The sequence below is a fragment of the Microcaecilia unicolor genome, chromosome 7, assembly GCF_901765095.1.
Source record: "Microcaecilia unicolor chromosome 7, aMicUni1.1, whole genome shotgun sequence".
In the NCBI taxonomy this organism is placed as follows: domain Eukaryota; kingdom Metazoa; phylum Chordata; class Amphibia; order Gymnophiona; family Siphonopidae; genus Microcaecilia; species Microcaecilia unicolor.
Genome location: NC_044037.1, coordinates 191,512,372 through 191,532,501, shown reverse-complemented (window position 1 = coordinate 191,532,501; position 20,130 = coordinate 191,512,372). Strand labels below are relative to the sequence as shown.

Sequence of the window (20,130 nt, the reverse complement as noted above, 5' to 3'; positions counted from 1 at the left end):
AATGCTAAATAGTAGTAGTAGAATCTGACATGGCAGAATTGGTGTGTAGAGCCTGAGCTCTTTCATTAAAACTTGGGGTCCATGGGTCAATTTTAGCAAACAATGGAAAAGGTGCCGGTACTCAGTACTCCCTAAAAAAAGCCCTGGAAGTAATTAGTCAGATCCTGTGTATCTAAAAGTCCATTAACTAACCCAAAAAGCTTTTTAAAATTCAGTTGGGTTCCACCTACATAGCATTCATAATACTTGGTTTTAGCTTTCTTAATCATAATGTTGTATTGTTGGATCAGTTTACGCTACTGCACATTGCTTTTATAAGATTTGCGGCAAATTTACTTCTAGAAGCCTTTTTCATCCGCGTTAATTCCTGATTGAACCAAGGGGAGGCTTTCCTCCTGGAATTAAATTACAGCTTCTCAGGTGCTATTTTGTCCAATATTACATGTTTCTCATCCCATTGATTCAGGAAGGCAGTTGCCTCAGGCTGATCCAGCACAGAACGTTTGTTTATGTTGTTCCAGAAATGGTCTACGTCAATTTTACCTCTTGATTTAAGGGGGTGTGGGTGAGACATTGTGAATTCTCTTTTTTTCCTGTTCTGGCTAATAAGACAACTCTGATTCCCACCTCATGCTTGTTCTCAAACCTGCAAGCTAGCATGTGTAGCCTATGACCTTTGTGGTGGGTAGCATCAGACGTCAGATGTTGGAAGTCCCACAAGTTTAAAAAGTCCAATAAGTTCTGAGTGTCTCTGTTGCTCCTGCAGTCTAAGTGTAGGTTTGTGTCGCCTAATAGAACCACATTATTATTGTGAGTGCAATTAGTAGAGACAAAATCCATGAAAACATCCTGTACATCCTTCCACTTACCAGATGGACAATAAAATAATATAAAACAAATACTTCCCTGCACTGTGGTCACTGAGTTTACAAGTCAGGATTTCCAATGATGGGGCTACAAGATCAGAAAGGAGTTGAAGTTTAAAGAATGATTTTAAAAGGATGATGATACCACCTCCTCTCTTTGTGACCCAAGTCAGGTGTGATTTTTAACCTAACGGGCATATCTCCCTAATCACCATGTCATCGCTAGATCTCACTCAAAGAAATGGCTTAGTTCAAGAAAGTTTTATCGGGCACCTGCAGCATATAATCTAAACTTTTCACAGGTATCCAGCCAAATATAAACAGGATAAAACTTAGAGGATTTTTCAGATAACTATTAAATGATGTTTTATTTCTCTCTCTAATTGACCTCAGCGATGTTTATTGCCAACAAACTACTGTTTTATATGGCAATGTTAACAACATCCAACTTCTTCATAGGTCAGCTATATTACATTTTTAGCTTTCATAATCATTTAGGTCAACCTTAGAGATGGTCGACCCCGGTTTTCAGTGATAATGGAAACTGAGGACGCCCATCTCAGAAATGACCAAATCCAAGCCATATGGTCGTGGGAGGAGCCAGCATTCCTAGTGCACTGGTCCCCCTCACATGCCAGGATACTAACATTTTGATGTTAAAAAAACAAACAAACATTAAAAAGCCTACTATAAAAATTCAAAGAAGCATTTAGATAATCAAAATCTTTAAAGAAGCTGAAGCTTCTACACTTCCATTGTTTTTATAAGTATCATCAGAAATGTGTATCTTCTGATAAAGGGCTTCAAAAATGGATGTTTTCAACCACACTTAGGGGGGATTCTATATATGGCACCTAAAAACTCCACGCAGAAAACATTTCTGCCTAAGCATATTTTTAAAGCAGCACCTCGATTTAGGCATGGTATATAGAATATGCTTTGTTGACACCATAGCGCCTAAATCTATGTTGCTCCATGCATGGCGTAAATCCTGGTGCATAGAATTAGGCACAAAGGGCCATATTCTATAACAGTACACGTAAATTTTGGAACACCCATGAAATGCCCATTTCCCTGCCCATAACCACACCACTTTTTTCCTGCACGCATTAAAATTTAGGCATTGTGCATTGCAGAATACACTTAGTGATTTGCGTGTGTAAATTTTAATGATTGTCAATTAGTGCTCATTATTGCTTGTTAAGTGGTGTTAACAATGCTGATTGGCTTGTTAAGTCAATAAAGTTACATGAATTGTTATAGAATATGCTTAGATTTCGGCAAAGAACACTAGGCATGCTATATAGAATCCAGGAGTTAGGGCCTTGCTCACAAATACATTTTCCATACAAAGAGAATGGGGGAAAAGTATTTTTGAATGTCCATTTGAATACAATGGCAGAATTTTGTCTTGTGAATGACATATCACAGAGTTATCTCCAGTTGTAAAACTCCTATAGCAAAGAATGTTGATCAGCTATAATTCTTTTCACTTCTTTCCACTTTATTCCAGAACACAGCTAGTTAGTGCACTGCCTTCAGACTGTGCCTAAGAAGGTATTATCATACTGTTGACATCTCTCTCACATGAAAAATGTGTGAGCAAGAATCTTTTCAATTATTTTTAAATGTAGAAAGAGTAGAGTACAATGTAATGCAATACTATATTTGAACAATCAACTAACCTCTTTTATTTCAATACGGTACTCAGTAGTGTTCTATTGATTGCAGCTGCTACATTTTACCTTCCCTACTATCATCTAGCAAATTGTCATGGCATACACCAACATGGAATGTGATAGACAGATATTTTAAATTGTTTAGGAACATAGGGGTAGTACTCAGCCGGTGGCAGTCAGCGATGTGTTAAATGCTGACTGCTACCATCGACATTATACCTGGAAATTCAATGCTGGGCTATGCGTGGTTATTAAATATCCGGGTATGTGGGGGTGGGAAGCAAGTCACCGAATAAGTGCTGATATTTAGCCTTTAACTGGTCATATAGCACTACCATTTGACTGGTTAACTTAACTGGTTAAGGGCTGAATCTCAGCATTTATCCAGTTAAGTGCTGACTCCGCCCTCAGACCAACTACACAATAGCCAGTTTCGAGTATAGCAGCTACAGGGGATACTCAGCGGCACTATTCTGATAAGTGCTACAGAATATACTCTTGGGGTGTGCTGACCACCTGTTAACTAGGCAAGAGGCTCTTTAACTCAGGTAACTGGCTTTGAATAACCACCCCACAGAAACAGAGAAACTGATATCAGATAAAGACCATCTGCCTGATATTTAGCGCTATTTAACCAGTCAGAACTGATGCTGACCGGTTAAATAGTGCTTAACTGCCTATCCACCGATATTCAGTGGGGGATAACAGGCTATCCTCTGCTGAATATCTGTAGTTAGTGGCTGGGGGATAAACAGTTATATCATGCAATATAACCAGATATACGCTGATTTTTAATCCAGGTTTGGCGGTCATATTTAGCTGCATCAAACCCTGGTATATCTTTGGCCGGTTTAAAGATAACTGGCTATGTCTGAATAGCTGGTTATCTTCATCCAAAAAAATCCGGATATTCAATGCTGGTCACCTGAAACGATCCGGCATTGAATATACGGGTTCAGCAAGGACCATGGGAGACAGTCCAGCTATCTCTTGCGGTCCGAATATCGGGGCCCATATGGCCTATCCAGTCTGCCTTTCCATACCATCTGCAGTTCCTTTCTCTCCCTTATTCCCTGCTGTCTTGAATTCAGATACAGTCTTTGTCTCCACCACCTCCACCTGGAGAATGTTCCACTTTTCTGCCACCCTCTCCATGAAGAAGTATATCCTTAGGTTACTTCTGACTCTATCCCCTTTCACTTTCATCCTATGCTCCTTCATTACAGAACTTCCTTTCAACTGAAGAGACTCATCTCTTGTGCGTTTATGTCATGGAGGTGTTTGCACAAAATATCTTTAGTTTTGTTTTTTTAACTATTGAAAGAAAAAAGGGGTTTCTAAAACAAGTTACACCTAATTCATTGTGATTTAGCGGCTTAGTGTATTCAGGGACACATTAGCCATATACCAGCAGGTTGATACTTACATCCTGAGGTGCCATTTATTAGAACCAGGCTGAAGTTTGATGCCCATGCATTACGGACAATATCCTGCCAGTGGATGGTATCAGCATAGCAAAGGAACTGGTTCTGGCCAACATAAACACCTCCGTTAAGGATTTCTGAAATAAAGCAGAATAATATTATTTTAACCTTTTATATCCAACGATGAGTTGTAATGAAATTAAATGGTCATAAACATGCAGTAACTGTACCCTGCCTCCTTAATCAGCTATTTATATCATTCATGTGAGCTACAGTAAATTGATCTATCGATCAATTGACCACTGTTGGAAGCAGGATACTGGACTAGATGGACCATTGGTCTGACCCAGTATGGCTATTATGCTCTTATTCATATGTTCTTATGTAATATTTCAAAGTTTGGTGCATGTCAAAAACCTATCGTAGAAAATAATTTTCTATTTTCCACTGCGGAGGCATTCTTGGCAGTCATTGGAAGTTAGTGCATGATGGATGGTTACCGTTCGGGTAACACATGAGCCCTTACTGCTAAGTCAATGGGTGGCATTAAGGGCTCAGGCCATAAACAGGCACATGCTTGTTTTAATTTTGTTGCACGTCCATTTCCCACCACAAAAAACCCTCTTTGGAAAAAAGATGTGGTGGAGAAATGGTCCAGCGCAAGTCCAAAACACGTGCCCACACTACCGTAGGCCACTTTAAGGCGCATCTTTGTAAAATGGCCCCACATTATTATAGAATAGTGCACAGCCAGATGTGCACACAAATCCTAATTGGTGCCAATTATCAATAATTGATTGTTAGCATCCAATTTGCCATTAATTGGCTTGTTCACCAATTAAGTTGGACGTTTATCTCAGGATCATGCACAAATTTTGAAATGCAAATTTGGGTGACCTTTATTGAATCCAGGGGTAAATGTATAGCATGGATGGGGCAGGGACTAGGCATGGAGACTGGACGTGATCTACATATTGCAGTCTGTGCTAAGACAAAATTATTATAGTTTTCTAATTATGTGAATGATATTCTCCTTAATCTAGTATTATGTAATGGAATAAACTTAAAAGTGGTCAAAGAATCAAGGGTCTTGGAAATCATCCTGGATTTCTCATTAAGCTTTGAAGATCAGATTAGTCAAGTCTGGAAGAAATCTTTTTTCGTATACGTCAATTGTGGCTCATAAGATCACATTTTTCTGTATTGGTCCAGATGTTGGTAATATCTAATTTGGATTATTGTAATTCTTTATATATCAGACTGAATAACAAATTGCTTGTCAAACCTCAGCATATACAGAATACAGCGGTGCAGCCGATTTCTTCAATTAAGGAAATTTGAAAGTGTTTCTTGTTATCTTTGAGAATTGCATTGGTTATGTGTTTGCGCGTGTATTATTTTCAAAATAGTACATCTTGTTTTCTAAGCGTTGTATGGGAATTCTTCTGAATTGTTAATTCAACTTTTTTCTCATTGTATTTACAGTTCTATTAGAATTCAGGACAATTTATTATTGAGATACCTGTTTTTTAAAAATATAAGTTTCAAATATCAGATTGATTCAATATTTTATTTTCATGCCATTGCTGAGTGAAATTCTCTTCCAGTTTTAATCAAATTATATGTAGTGACATAAGAAATTGAAGACCTTTTTATTTCATAACTTTTATATTGTTATTTTTTGTAATTTGTTCTTCCTGCTTTTGTGCAGCTTCTAATATTGTCAACTGCCTTGAACCTCATGTTGGGATTTGTATGGTTATATAAACTGCAGACTAGATTAGATTAGAACTGTCAAATGTGCAGGTAATGTTGCTTCACTCAATGCCACCTCAGAAGTAATCACAGTGCCTGAAAGTCAGGTGCCTTAAAAAACATGTTTTTGAGGAAACTGCATGAGAAATGCTGGGCACACCTCCAAAAGTTACTGCAAAACCTTAATGCCCTTTAGTAAACATGCCCCTAAATCACTGTATTTGATTTATGCATTCAAAGAAAAGGGGATGGGACTAGATGTACTACCTTACTGTGGTTACAATCAAAGTGGTTTACATATTATATATATAGGTACTTTTTTTTTTTGTACCTGTGGCAATGGAGGGTTAAGTGACTTGACCAGAGTCACAAGGAGCTGCAGTGGAAATTTAACCCAGTTCCCCAGGTTCTCAAGCCACTGCACTAACCACTAGGCTTCTCTAGGAAGTTACAACTAGGAAGTTAATAATAGGACATTAATAGCTAAAACAGGCTTTAAATGTGTATTTTTAAGAGTGAAATAAAAACATTGTCATTTCAAACCAGAGAACAAAGAAGTGGTTTGAAATCTAAATCCATAATGCTGAAGAGTAACTCTGCTTTGTTATTTCAAATGATGGTTAATATAATGTGTTACATAATTCTAAAATCCTATTGCAATTTGAAATTGACAGTACTTATGTAGCCACAAATTCCAAGCTTCCAAAAAGAACTGAATTTTGGTATGCTGATAACATTTTTACCCGGGCACATGAAAATTAAAAGGTCCTTTTACTAAGCCCCGTAGGCACCTATGTGCACCCAAGGTGTGTCAATTTCAAATTACCGCCCGGCTACTTCATGGCCCGGGTGGTAATTTCATTTTTTTATGCGCGTCCACTACGCGCGCTAGAAAATAATTGTTATTTTCCAGTGCGTGGAGCTAACCGGGTGGTAAAAGGCATTATAAGTGTGTTGACCATTACCGCCTGGTTAATGCGTGAGACCTTACCGCTAAGTTCATGGGTGGCGGTAAGGTCTCAGACCCAAAATGGACGCGTGCCAATTTTCATTTTGCCGCACATCCATTTTCAGCCAAAAAAAAGGCATTTTTTACAGGTGCGCTGAAAAATTGATCTGTGCGCATCCAAAACACTAGCCTACACTAGCGCAGGCCATTTTTCAGCGCACCTTAGTAAAAGGACCCTTAAATCCTGAGGCACAAGCTGTGATGGCATCGTCCCTGCAGCAGATAGTTTTCCATGATGAGAGCACGGTATCTCATTGAATTCAGTATCACGATCTTCTTTAATAGTTAATACATAAAATTTCATTTTCTGTATCATTTCAAGAAAAGAAATCAGGTGATGCTGAATTAAATAAAGGACTGACTCTAAGACCCTTCTAGCAGTCGTATTAATCATCTGGCATTACAGTTTCTAAAAAAAAAAAAAAATACTTTGATTGGAAAGCTAGGCTCTTCCATTAGGAAAAAAAGACTTAACAATGAGATAGTAAAACCTCTTATGTATGTAATAGAGTGGACTCCAGATTAAGAACAGTAGACTGATCTGTCTGCATTGAACAATATGGCCATGAATCATAAAAATACCACAACTGACATCTGTTATCATTCTCATCTGAGATAAGGGATGAGCAGGGTAAAGACCTTTGCACACATGATCTGAGATTATTGACTTCCCCAGCTGCTGCTACCACTACTAGTACACATCCATCCAAATTGAAATTTGGATGAGAAAAACATTCAAATATAGTAAATGTCATATTACAGGAAAGATACTTTGAAAACAGCCAAGCAAAGTAAGATGAAATAGCTGATTCAAGTAAATGCTAGTTATTCTATTACCATTATTTGTCATAAAGAGGTAGGAAAAGTGCCTTCATAATTGTTTTCAGAACCAGCAAAATCAATACCTGAATTTAATAAATATAATTTAATTAGTAATCGCTTTTTAAACAATGTTGAGATTGTAATGTCCACATATTACGCTGACAAACTATGTGCACATGATGATTAATGATATTTTTACACTATGTTAAAAGCAAAACTTAAAGTGTGGTAACTGCAGGGATCTGCCCTGAATCTGCCTTGCATTTAGCACATGGGGCACACAGCCATTATGTTATATGCCTGGGCCAATAGTCTGGGCCCTCTGGGCCACTGGCCCAGGTGTGTAATGTAGTGGCCATCCATTAGCATGCAACCTGATAGCTGAATCCTCCCTGATACAATCCAGATGTCACGTTTTCCAAAGCAGGAACCAGGTTTGTGAGCCCTTGGACCACTGCCGAGGAGCGGCAGCGGCAGGCAAAACCACCCTCAAACCAGGGACAGAGCAGAGCAGGACTGGAACACCGGACTGGGGTTGCAGCAGAGGCAAAACCAGCTGGAACAGGCAAAGCAGGAACCCTAGTCTTCACCTGCGTTTAGCCACTTTTCCCCAGGAGTTGAGCCCCTGGGTGCAGGCGGCCGGCAGGGCTTTGCAGGACAGGGCAGGGGCAGGATACCAACAGGCAACACACAACAGAATAGGACTAAAAGCTGCCAGCGCAGCCACTAAACAAGAAACACAAACAGATAAGAAATAGGACTGAAAGCTGCCAGGCAGCCACTAAACAAGAAACTGAGAGAACCCAGAACTAGACACAGAAATGCAAACAAGAGTCAAGATTAGGACAGTACAAGCTAAGCTACACAAAGACTAAACTAGAATCAGGCAGGGAACAAGAACAAGAAAATAAACTAGGCAGAAGTGCACAAGCACTAACATTCCAGGGCCTCAGACGATGCAAAGGCAAAGCAGAGAGGTTTCAAACTAGCTAATAAGCCCAGCAGCAGCTGAGGCTCAAGCTGCAGCAATCACCAGGAAACTACGGATTCTGTGTAGGTTCAAACAGAGCAAGCAAGTCTGGCAGCCCGGAAGATCCGGACAGGGCTGAAATCTGGAACGGGTGACAATAACCAGACAGTCCATTGCAGCCACCAGGTCTGGCCACCAGGTGGCGAGAGGAAGGAGAGCACGAAACATGGGCACAACCGTGACACCAGACTTCCATACATAACAATCTACCCTGAATCAGACCTCCAATCCCCCTCCCCCAATGACAAACCTGACCTCCCCAATCAGACCTCCAAACTCCCTCCCTCAATCAGACCTCCAACTCCATGATCCAAAAACTCAACTCCCCATCAGACTTCCAACCCCTGATCCAATCAACCCAGTCCCCTGCTCAGACCTCAAACATTCTCGATCCAACAATGTCAAAAGCCCTCACCCTCTGAAAGAAAACCCTGCCTCCCCAGAACTTTACCCTCCCTCCAAAACTTATCCAGAGGTCAGTGAGGCAGGTGAGGCAGTGGCCCTGAGTGGCAGCAATTCTCCTCTGCTGCTACCTGGGTCGGTGCCATCACCCAAAATAACATCAATGACCCCTAGCGGTAGTTTTGCAAATCCACCGCTAAAGGGCATTTTTTAGGGGGTTGTATGTTCAGTTGCACTATCGGCAGTTATGACATCTAGCGTGTGGTATTAACCCATGTGCTACTTGTCATAGTTGGCTACATCTCCTCCCACCGATGTAATGCCCTTCCCCCATTAGGCAGTTAAAGTGGAATTTTTACCACAAAGGCTACCATTTTAGTGCATGACACAGTGCAGGCCCACACTAAAGTCTAACATGCAGTTAAGCCTATGTTAGTTGCTTAACCAACATAAGGGCCCTTTCACTAAGCTGTATTAGGTGCTAACATGTGTCTAACACAGCTAAAATTCGGATACTGTGGGATGCATTCAGGCATCCTGCAATAACTTCAAAATATGTGTGTGCTAACCATGCATTAAAATGTTTTTCTATTTTTTGAAAGGGCATGTCAGAGGTAGAGAGTGGGACTTCCTGCACTAACCAGTTAGCACAACTACATTAACATCTGATAACTGGTTAGTGTACGGAAACAATATGTGAGCCCTTATCACCTACAAAATATGTGAGCCCTTATCACCTACAAAATACGTGGTAGTAAGTACTCATGTGGTAATTTTTAAAAATGGAACTAAAGACTGTATACACTCTCTCCTAATTATTTCGGAGCTAAGAGGAGCTAAAAGGAACTAAGAGGAGGAAAAAACCTCAAACCGCCCAGGTGCTGGGGCTTACTTCACGTTCAATATCTTCAAAGCACTCAGTGGACCTTTGCTCTTCATTGGCCAAAAACCTCCTCCATACCTTCGCTATTTTAACTAAAGCAAACTTTTTTCCAAATTTTATCAGCTTGCTCATTCAAAACATCTTCAAAAAATCATCGTGTGCATTTTGTGAATGAAAACTAAAGTCACTTAACTTCTAGAACTTGTCAGGCTGTTGAACACTCGGTGCCGATACTAGTTCTAACTATCCAATATTAATGAGAAATCCTAGAGGAAACACACAGGTCTGTGAGGAAGACTCTACAAGGAATCTAGAAGGCTGAATATTCAGGTAGTAGCCATGGTGCTATTGATAGCTGTTTAGATTATGACAAATATTTCTGTATAGATATAAGAAGGGATTAAGGGAATAACAAAACAGAGAAATCTATATGTTTATATACCTTAGATAGTAGATAACAAATGAGGAAGATGATAAAACTGACCTGAATAAGGAGAGATACATTATAAGGTTCAAGTTCTACAGCTAGCAGTGGACAGGAATAACTGGGCCAATTTGACTTTCTCTACTATCATCTTCTATGCTGCTATGACTTATTTTACCAAGTAGAGGACAGACAACTAAGATGTGAACTATATAATGAAAGCCACAGTAGCCATCCCTAAGGTAAGGTGCAATTCAAATGAAATCTATGCTGCATTGGCCATCCCTTTACTGAACTGCACATCATAATACAGAGATTATCAGAAATGACCCTTCCAAACAAATTATGACTGATTTGAATTTTATTCCATTATATAGATACTAGAGGAAGATAATATTCAAGCCATGCCTGCCCAACCCAACTAGTTTCTGTTCTTTCATAGCTCCTGTTTGACTAGTTGACTATTTGATGATTAAAAATTGAGCACTTTAAAGGTTAAGCTAAGATCCCATTAAAAAAAATAGGACTCAATATTCAAAGCAATTTAACTGGTTGGCAACAGCCATTGACCATTAAAAATCACACATAACCAGCTAGCCATGAATATTTAGCAGAATATAACTGGTAATCTCCACTGAATATTCACAGTTAGCACATAACTGGGATCTGGCTATCTCGGGATGTTGTATATGGATGGAAAGGAAAAGAGAGGGAGGGGATGCTGCACATTGATGGAGAGAAAGAAAGAGATAGGGAGGGGGATGCACATGGATGGGGAAGGGAAGAGAGAGAGGAGTGAGATGCTGCACGTAGATGGAGGGGAAGGAAAAAGAGAGGAAAAGAGATACTTCACATGCATGGAGGGGAAGGAAAGGGAGGAGATGCTGCACATGGATGGAGGGGAGAGGAAGAGGGGGAAAATTAGATAGATTTGAAAAGGAGGCAGAAAAATGAAAGAAGGCTGAATGTGAAAGATTGGTGCCAAAGATGGATGTAGGGCAGGAAGTGAAGAAAAACAGAATGGAGAAAATGAATAGCAAATGGACAGGAGACATGGAAACAGAGTTAAGAGCATAGACAGGGAAGCGGAACCAGAGACTGGTGACAAGATGACTAGAAAAATAAAATCACCAGACAACAAAGATAATTTTTTTTTTAATTTTCAGTTTATTGATTGAAATATGTTGTTGTTATGTGTTGCACTGTACAGGAGGAAATGCATTTATTTCTATTTATCTGGTATTGCACTGCCTGCAAAGTCTGATGTCTTAGGGTTTCAGTTTAATTTTTGTCTGTATTAGTACTTATAGTTTGTGGTCTCATCCTATATTTGAAGAGGGGCTATCTGGCTATCTGCTCTGTATGTGTGACCAAAGTCAGGAGTTCTGGTGCGGATAGCTGTTGGCATGATTGGTCAGTATCATGGCCCCACATAGAAAGATACATTAGTTGTCCTGCCCTTTTGAACCCAAAGTGGCTCCAAGTTAAAAATTTGCAAAGATCACTGTTATAAAGACACCCAGGTGGTTTTGTGTCTTCTTAAAATATGGTACTAACAGATACCAGCTTGCCTTCTCCTGTTAAATGTATCTTTAATGTGACCATGGGTGAGGGGAGCAATTTTCAGTGGGTCATTTTCCAAATGTAAACAGCTGTCCACCCTCTGTAAAACCTTTGAAAATTTCCCTCTCTCTACATATTTGTCACTGCATAACAGGCTTGTTACATTACACTGTGGCCATTTAGATATAATTATGTCTTCCCAGTTTGCATAGTTAGCAATAACATATGAGAAGATACAATAGAAAATATAGTCAGATTGTCAATTCATATTTGTTGTTACTGTAGCTGCTTTCTGAGAGGTTGTTAAATTTACTGATTTAAAATAAAAAAAAAAGAAAGATAAGAATAAAATTGCATATTTACTCCTAAGGAGACTTTGTATTTTCAAAGCACTTAGACTTACAAAGTTCCATAGTAACCTATGGAACTTTGTAAGTCTATGTGCTTTGAAAATGAGCCTCTTTTGTATAATATGTATGACTGGGATATAGCCATATCAGTCTATGACTAGTTTAGGAAGGTCCAGGCAGTGATAGAAATGATAGGAAAGAGTGGCATTCTGTATAAGACATAACAATCAACAATGTGGTAGCACAGGGAGGAGAGGAAACAACTTGAGTTACCTTAGAAAAGAGAAATGGAATTTCTATTTATATTGGTGTGATCTACAGACTTCCAACAGAAGCACAGAATTGGATTAGGTTTTAGTCAAACATCCAGAAGATTGGAATTAAGGGGCAGGTGTTTCTGGTGAGAGGCCTTTAATTTGCCATATATTGATTGACACATCCCCTTTACAGAAACAGAAATTGGAGGTCTTAGATGTCCATCAAGGGTGTTCCTTGATAACTGGTAACTGAATCTGGAAGAGAAGGGATGATACTAGACCTGGGGATAATGTTTCGCAATGTCATAGAAAGAGATCACCTAACCTCATGATCAAAAGGGATATGCATCAGGTTTATTAGCATGCCTTAAATGTTTTAGTGCATGCCAAATTGGTTTAACTTGTGTAAACCTACATATTAAAACACATGAGGTCTAGTGTGTGTTAAGTCCTAAAATACATTAAAACGTTTTTATTATTATTATCATTATTATTAAAATACATGTATAAATGAACTGAAAAAAGGTCCAAAAATAAGGACAAAAATTCCTGTGTCTGGCATTAAAAAAAACAACAAAACCACCACCAACAACAACACTAGTCATAAGGTTTAAAAGAAAACAGAGAGAGAGAGAGAGAAATGTTTTATGTAGCTTCTCAGCCCCATTAAGTAAAAGTGCACATGGTATTAACAATTTTGCATAGTTTTACCTCTAGTAAAGTGAAAGACCGCCCAAACCAATTTTTGGCAGGTAAAATGGGGCCATCTTGAAAGATTTTATTATTGGCCCCTATATATCCAGTAGTCCAGAGGGGTCCACAAATCATTTGAATGACTCAGAGGCAGTGGCGTAGCCAGAAGGCAATTTTTGGGTGGGCCAACAGGTTGGATGGGTGGGCACTAGAGTTGCCAACTTTTTGGAAAGAGAAAAAACAGCAACCAGATGCACTCATGCTCTGTCCCTACCCCACTCCCTATAACTTCAATGAGGGTTGCAGTGCAGGCTTCAGTGGCTGCAGGCCAATTGAGAGCTAAGGGAAGTACAATAGACTGCACTATTCAGCCCCATTGAGCCACACATTCTGCATCCAGAGAACCTCCTGGCTCTCCACCAACAATGGATACAGAGCACAGCAAGGACAATTCTCCATAAAACTCATCATACAAAGAAATTTTGTTTTCTAGTGTAATCTCAATTACAGACATATTATAAATTAACTTTAAAAAAATCTATAAAACAAAAGTCACTCAGAACCTAGAGCAAATCTACCATGCCAACACTAACTTCCAAAAACAAAGATCCTAACTATGAAAAAGAAGTGCCTTAAATATTATAGTAGGGCCCTAAAATACAAATACATTTATCAGGAAAGCTGAACAAGCCAAATTACTACAGAATGCTACATGGAAACTTCATGCTAACAGAATACCTCAGTCACACACACAAGACACAAATGCCAAATACAGAATAAGTGACCACAAACTCTAGAAATATAAATTAAACGGACACCCCAAGAAACTAGACCTTGCATGTAGTACAACCAGAGAAACAAGAAAGAAAGGCATTTGCTCCTGTGCAAAATATAAAGATGGCACATGCCAGGGATGGTGTTAGGGGTGGAGGAGTGGAGGAGTGGCCTAGTGGTTAGGGTGGTGGACTCTGGTCCTGGGGAACTGAGGAACTGAGTTCAATTCCCACTTCAGGCACAGGCAGCTCCTTGTGACTCTGGGCAAGTCACTTAACCCTCCATTGCCCCATGTAAGCCGCATTGAGCCTGCCATGAGTGGGAAAGCGCAGGGTACAAATGTAATAAAAAAAAAAAAAAAGAACTAGGGCAATTGTGCTTGGTTCCTTGGCCAGAGAAAGCCTGCATGCTGTAAGCTGAATGCGCAGCCTGGTAATGGACTTTGGGGTCCTTTCCTAGATTTCTGTCCTGGACCCCAGCCATGTTTAACATCAACTTTGGCAAGATGTACATTTCAAATCCAACATGTTATATTCACAACATTGAAAATAAAATATTTTTTTATACCTTTTTGTTGTCTGGTCATTTTTTCCTCAAATCATATTGGTCCCAGGCTCTGGTTTCTGCTTCCCTCTGTCTTCTCTTAACTCACTTGCCAGTGTCTCCTATTTGACATTTCTTCTTTCTTCATGTTCATCATCCATCTCCCATCTCTGTTTTCCTATATTTCCTTGTCCAGTATCTCCCCTGTGTTCATATCCCCTCATCCATCATCATTCCTCTGTGCACCTATGCACCCCATGCCCAGCATATCCCTTCTGTGTTCCTATTCTCCCCCTTGTCTGGTATCTCCCCCCCCCCCCCTCTGTGTCCATATACCCCCCTCTCCAGTGTCCAGCATTTTATCTCTATTTCATATCCCCCCCCCCCCCCTTGTCAGGCATTACCCCTCTGTGCCCATGTGCCATCCCCATATAGCATCTCACATTTGTGTCCCTGTCCCCATGCTCCCACCTAATGCCCATCATCTCCCTTCTGTATCTGTATACTTCCCTATGTCCCCTTTCTCCCTCCTCCACACCAATGTGTCCCTCTCCTCTTTGATCCCACCCCCCAACCAGCTTCTCTTCCTCTCTTTCCTTCCCCTTATGCATCTGGCTCTTTCTCCCTGCACCTCTCTCCCTTCCCTCTAACCCCTCCCATAGGTCCAGCACCTTTCTCTCTTCGCTCCATCCCTCCTTGCAGGTCCACATCTGTCTGCTTTCCTTTCAGCCATCATCTGCATATCCAGCACCTCTCCTTCAGCCCCCCCCCCCCACATGTCCAGCATATCTCTCCCTTTCATCCAGCCCCCCCTACGTGCTCAGCACCTCTTTCCCTTTCATCCAGCCCCCCTACATGTCCAGCGCCTCTCCCCTTCACTTCAACCCTCTTGTATCCAGCACATCTCCCCTTTCCCTCCACCCCCCCTGCATATCCAGCACATCTCCCCTTCCCTCCAACCTCTCCTCTGCAAATCCCAAACCTCTCCCCTTCCTTCCAACCTCCCCTCTGCAAATCCCAAACCTCTCCCCTTCCTTCCAACCTTCCCTCTGCAAATCCCAACCCACTCCCATTCCTTCCAACCTCCTCTCTGCAAATCCCAACCCTCTCCCCTTCCCTCCAACCTCCCTTCTGCAAATCCCAACCCTCTCCTCTTCCTTCCAACCTCCCCTCTGCAAATCCCAAACCTCTCCCCTTCCCTCCAACCTCCCCTCTGCAAATACCAAACCTCTCTCCCTTCCCTTCAACCCTCTGCCCCTGGCAAGTCCAGCACCCTTCACCCTTCTCTTCCCTCCCCTCCCCTTCCTGGGCCAGCATCCTGACTTCCTCACCCTCTCCCACCCCTGCAGTGCTTCTTTTAATGCCGTCGGCTGCTGTGCACAGTCTCCCACCCCCGCGGTGGCGCTTACACTTCCCTATGGTGCTGCCCGCCTGCCAGCAACTCTACAGATGTGTCACCTATGTCCTGCTCTGGGACCTTCCCTCTGACGCGCTGATGTAACTTCCTGTTTATGGAGGCTGGACATGGAAGGCCCCGGAGCAGGATGTCGGACGTCGGTGACGCATCTGTAGAGTTGCTGGCAGGCAGCACCATAGCGAAATGTAAGCGCTGCCACGGGGGTGGGAGACAGTGCACAGCAACGCCGACAGCATTAAAAGAAGCGCTGCGGAAGGGGTGGCAGAGGGTAAGGATCTTCTTTTGGGCGGGCCTGAGGCTAAACTGGGTGGGCCTGGGCCCACCCAGGCCCACTCGTAGCTACGCCCCTGCTCAGAAGTAACAATCTCAGAGGGACAGAAGATGGATGAACTGCTCAGACATTGGCCTCAATGCAGTAAGCATTGCATTAGAAAGCTGTGCTGTTTTGCACACAGCATTCTAATCTACGTGCTAAGGAAAACTATTACTCCTGATTCATAGCGTTGTGGAAATAAGTTCAGCGTTAAAAAAATGTGCATTGTCACAAACAGCACACACCAGCATGGTAATATGCCAGAGTTTACTGCATCAGACATAAAGGGGGTCTTTTACTAAAGATTAGTTCGAATTATATGCAGCAAGGCCCATTTTATTTCTATGGGCACTGCTGCAAATAATTAGAGCAAATCTTTAGTAAAAGATCCCCAAAGTGTCGGATCGTTTCAGGTGACCGGCATTGAATATCCGGATTTTTTGTAGATGGTTTGAAGATAACCAGCTATTCAAGCATAGCCAGTTATCTGTAAACCGGCCAAAGATGTACCAGGGTTTGATGCAGCTAAATGTGACACCAAACCCGGATTAAAAATCGGCGTATAGCCGGATATATCGCGTGATATAACTGTTTATCCTCCAGCCACTAACTATAGAGACACTAATGCATGCTTACCACAGCAAAAAAAAAAAAAAAAAAAAGGCTTACCACAGGGCATGCTGAGGCATCTTGCGATAATTTTTGGATGTGTGTGCGGGGGAGTGGGCATGTTCTACACTAAATGGTTAGCACAGCTACATGGCCATGTGCTGATTTGCACATGCTTAATCCATAAGTCCTTCCTGCATACACAATGGGTGGTCATAGGGGCTCATGTGTGAATGGGAAAATTAGCACATGGTCATTAATAGGGAAAATTTTAAAAATCAGCCCTTTTAACCTGGCAGTAAAAATAGCCTTAGCATGCGGAAATGATCTGTGTAAGGACGTGCTAAGGTCACTTTTTACCACAGTTTGGTAAAAGGGCCTCTAAACGTACACTTTCCTGACATGTATTTACAGTTTTTTCTATTAGTGTATCTTCAGTACATTTTGTGCATTTTATTTTATTGTATTTTATTTCTTTTTGCTGTGCTAATATCTAATGAGTTACCTGCATTATCTCATTAAGTGCTTGAGATCAATTATTCAGGTCTATGAGCAGTAAGAGGGGGAAAATGGAATAATTGTGAAGTATTCATGTTTATTTCATAAGAACAAAATATATGCAAACATGTGCATTCAAAAATGTACACATGCTCCACAACCAACATAACTGAGTACATATACTTTATGGATGTATGCATATACTTATATTTTATAAAATATGTACCCTGACTCCACCCCCAGGAACACCTGATCTCCTCCTCTATATGTAAAAGTCCATAGTCTGCTATTGAGATAGACATGAGGGAAGATACTGTTTGGTTAGTACACAAACCAGGACTGAAAACCACCCATATGTATTTATTTATTTATTTGTAGCATTTATACCCCGCTCTTTCCCACCCGATAGCAGACTCAGTGCGGCTTACAATAAATAGAACAATGTGTAACAGAGATAACACAATGTATGGATACAACATTTTACAGAGATAACAAGTTGTATAGAGAATGAGAAGATGAAGGGATATGGGGGCAGGATAAGGTGTGGTTAATGTTAGTGGTTTGGAATAGTGATGTGGTTTGGGTACTTAGATTAAGTTGGGTCGTTCGAATAAGCTTGTTTGAAGAGGTATGTTTTCAGCAACTTTCGGAAGGGTAGAAGTTCATTGGTTGTTCTAATGTGTCTTGGTGTGGTGTTCCAGAGTTGATTGCCTATCATGGAAAAGTTGGAAGCGTAGTAGGTTTTATATTTGAGGCCTTTGCAATTAGGATGGTGAAGATTAAGATAGATTCGAGAGGATTTGGTCCTGTTCCTGTCTGGGAGGTCGATTAGTTTGGTCATGTAGCTTGGAGATTCTCCATGGAGGATCTTGTGGATCAGTGTGTGTATTTTGAAGTTTATTCACTCTTTGATGGGGAGCCAGTGTAGTTTTTCGTGGAGTGGTGTTGCACTTTCAAATAGTGATTTACCAAAAATTAGTCTGGCTGCCATGTTTTGGGCGGTTTGGAGTTTTTTCAGGATTTGGGCAGTGCAACCAATGAAGATGCTATTGCAGTAATCGGCATGGGTGAGTACTGTAGATTGAACCAAGTTGCGGACAGCTTTTTGAGGAAGGAATGGTTTTACTCTTTTCAGTACCCACATCATATTGAACATCTTTTTTGTTATTGTTTTTGCGTGAGTTTCCAGAGTCCGATGGTTGTCCAATGTTACTCCTAGAATTTTTAGATTGTCAGAAATCGGGATTGTAACATCAGGAGTGATCAGGGTGGTTGGGAGTAGAGTGGAGTGTTTTGATGATAGGATTAAGCATTGAGTTTTTTCTTTATTCAGTTTCATTTTGAAGGCATTGGCCCAGGAAGCTAATATGTTCATGCCAGTCATTATTTTTTCAGAGATTTCTGCAAGGTTGGATTTGAAAGGGATGAATATGGTGACATCATCTGCATAGATGAAGGGGTTTAGACCAGCTTTGGATAAGGATTTAGCTAGGGGAATCATCATAAGATTGAAGAGGATCGGGGATAAAGGCGATCCTTGGGGGACTCCGCATTGTGCGGACCACGCGGATTATATAGATGTAAAAATGATAGATGTAAAAAATGTTTGTCACAGCTCACACAAGTATAATTTCATATGTAAATTTTTGTATGTATATAGAGTACCCTCAGATCTTTCCCACAATTTATGCAGACAATAAAGCTGCTTTATAGTGGTATAGCACTATATAGCAGCTTTATTTTCTGCATAAATTGTGGGAAAGATCTGAGGGTACTCTATATATATACAAAAATTTACATATGAAATTATACTTGTGAGAGCTGTGACAAACATTTTTTTACATATGGGTGGTTTTCAATCCTGGTTTGTGTACTAGCTATTGAATGATACCAGAGACAGTGATATTGTAGAATCGTGCCCTGGGATTGGTAGCATGAAATGGTGCTATTAATTGGGATTCTGTCAGGTACTTGTGACCTGGATTGGGCACTGTTGAAGGCAGGATACTGGGCTAGATGGACCATCGGTCTGCCCCAGTATGGCTATTCTTATATTCACGTGGAAAAGCTGTCTAAAATAACCTTCTAATATGCTTTCTGCAAGTTTGATTTCTACAGCACTTATTGAAATCAAAGTACAAGGGATAATTCTCTACAAGTCACCTAAACTTAGGTGCCTGGAAGATGTGTGCTAATTCTATTGGTAATTACGCACATAATTGCCTATATAGGATACTAGCGCAAGTCTACAGTTATGCACATAACGTTAGGTGCAAGCACTTTCGTCAGCTCAATGGCTGGTGTAAACGCTCGCAGCCTAATAGTATTCTGTAACCCACACACACATGTAATAGGCATGCCCTTGACCAACCCATGCCCCTCCCTGGTCCACACCTCCTTGCAGATATATGCTTTGGATTTTCAGTGTACAGTTTGTAGGATACCGACTAAGGGTGCCGTTTTACTAGTACAGCTCAGCATGAGTTAATGGGCATTTGCATGCTCAAAGTGCCACACGGCCCATAAAATAGGATGTGCTACTTTAGTAAAAAGAGTCCCAAAGAGCAATGTCACCTGTAACTGCAAATTAGTGTCGATTGTTGGCTCTTTATGCCAATTAGCAGCTAATTAAGCAATTACGTTATGTGCGTAACTGACATTATTCTATAACTTTTGCTCCCAACTTTGCATGCTTAGGCCTGGTTTCAGTAAATGTCACTCAAAATTTGCCACTAAAAATAATCAGTGCTGAACAGTATTCTATATGGGGTGATCTGGGATCAGCGCCCTTTATAGAATAGCATGTAGTGCCGGGATCC

General features: G+C 40.9%; 1 protein-coding gene across 1 annotated transcript in view; it reads right to left on the bottom strand.

The window, feature by feature from the left end:
* Positions 1–20,130, bottom strand: part of ERBB4 (erb-b2 receptor tyrosine kinase 4) — a 1,861,028-nt gene that overhangs the window by 685,526 nt on the left and 1,155,372 nt on the right. Inside the window, exon 4 of the mRNA XM_030209189.1 lies at positions 3,972–4,106. Coding sequence (XP_030065049.1) covers positions 3,972–4,106 — 135 coding nt within the window. The remainder of the gene's footprint in view (positions 1–3,971; positions 4,107–20,130) is intronic.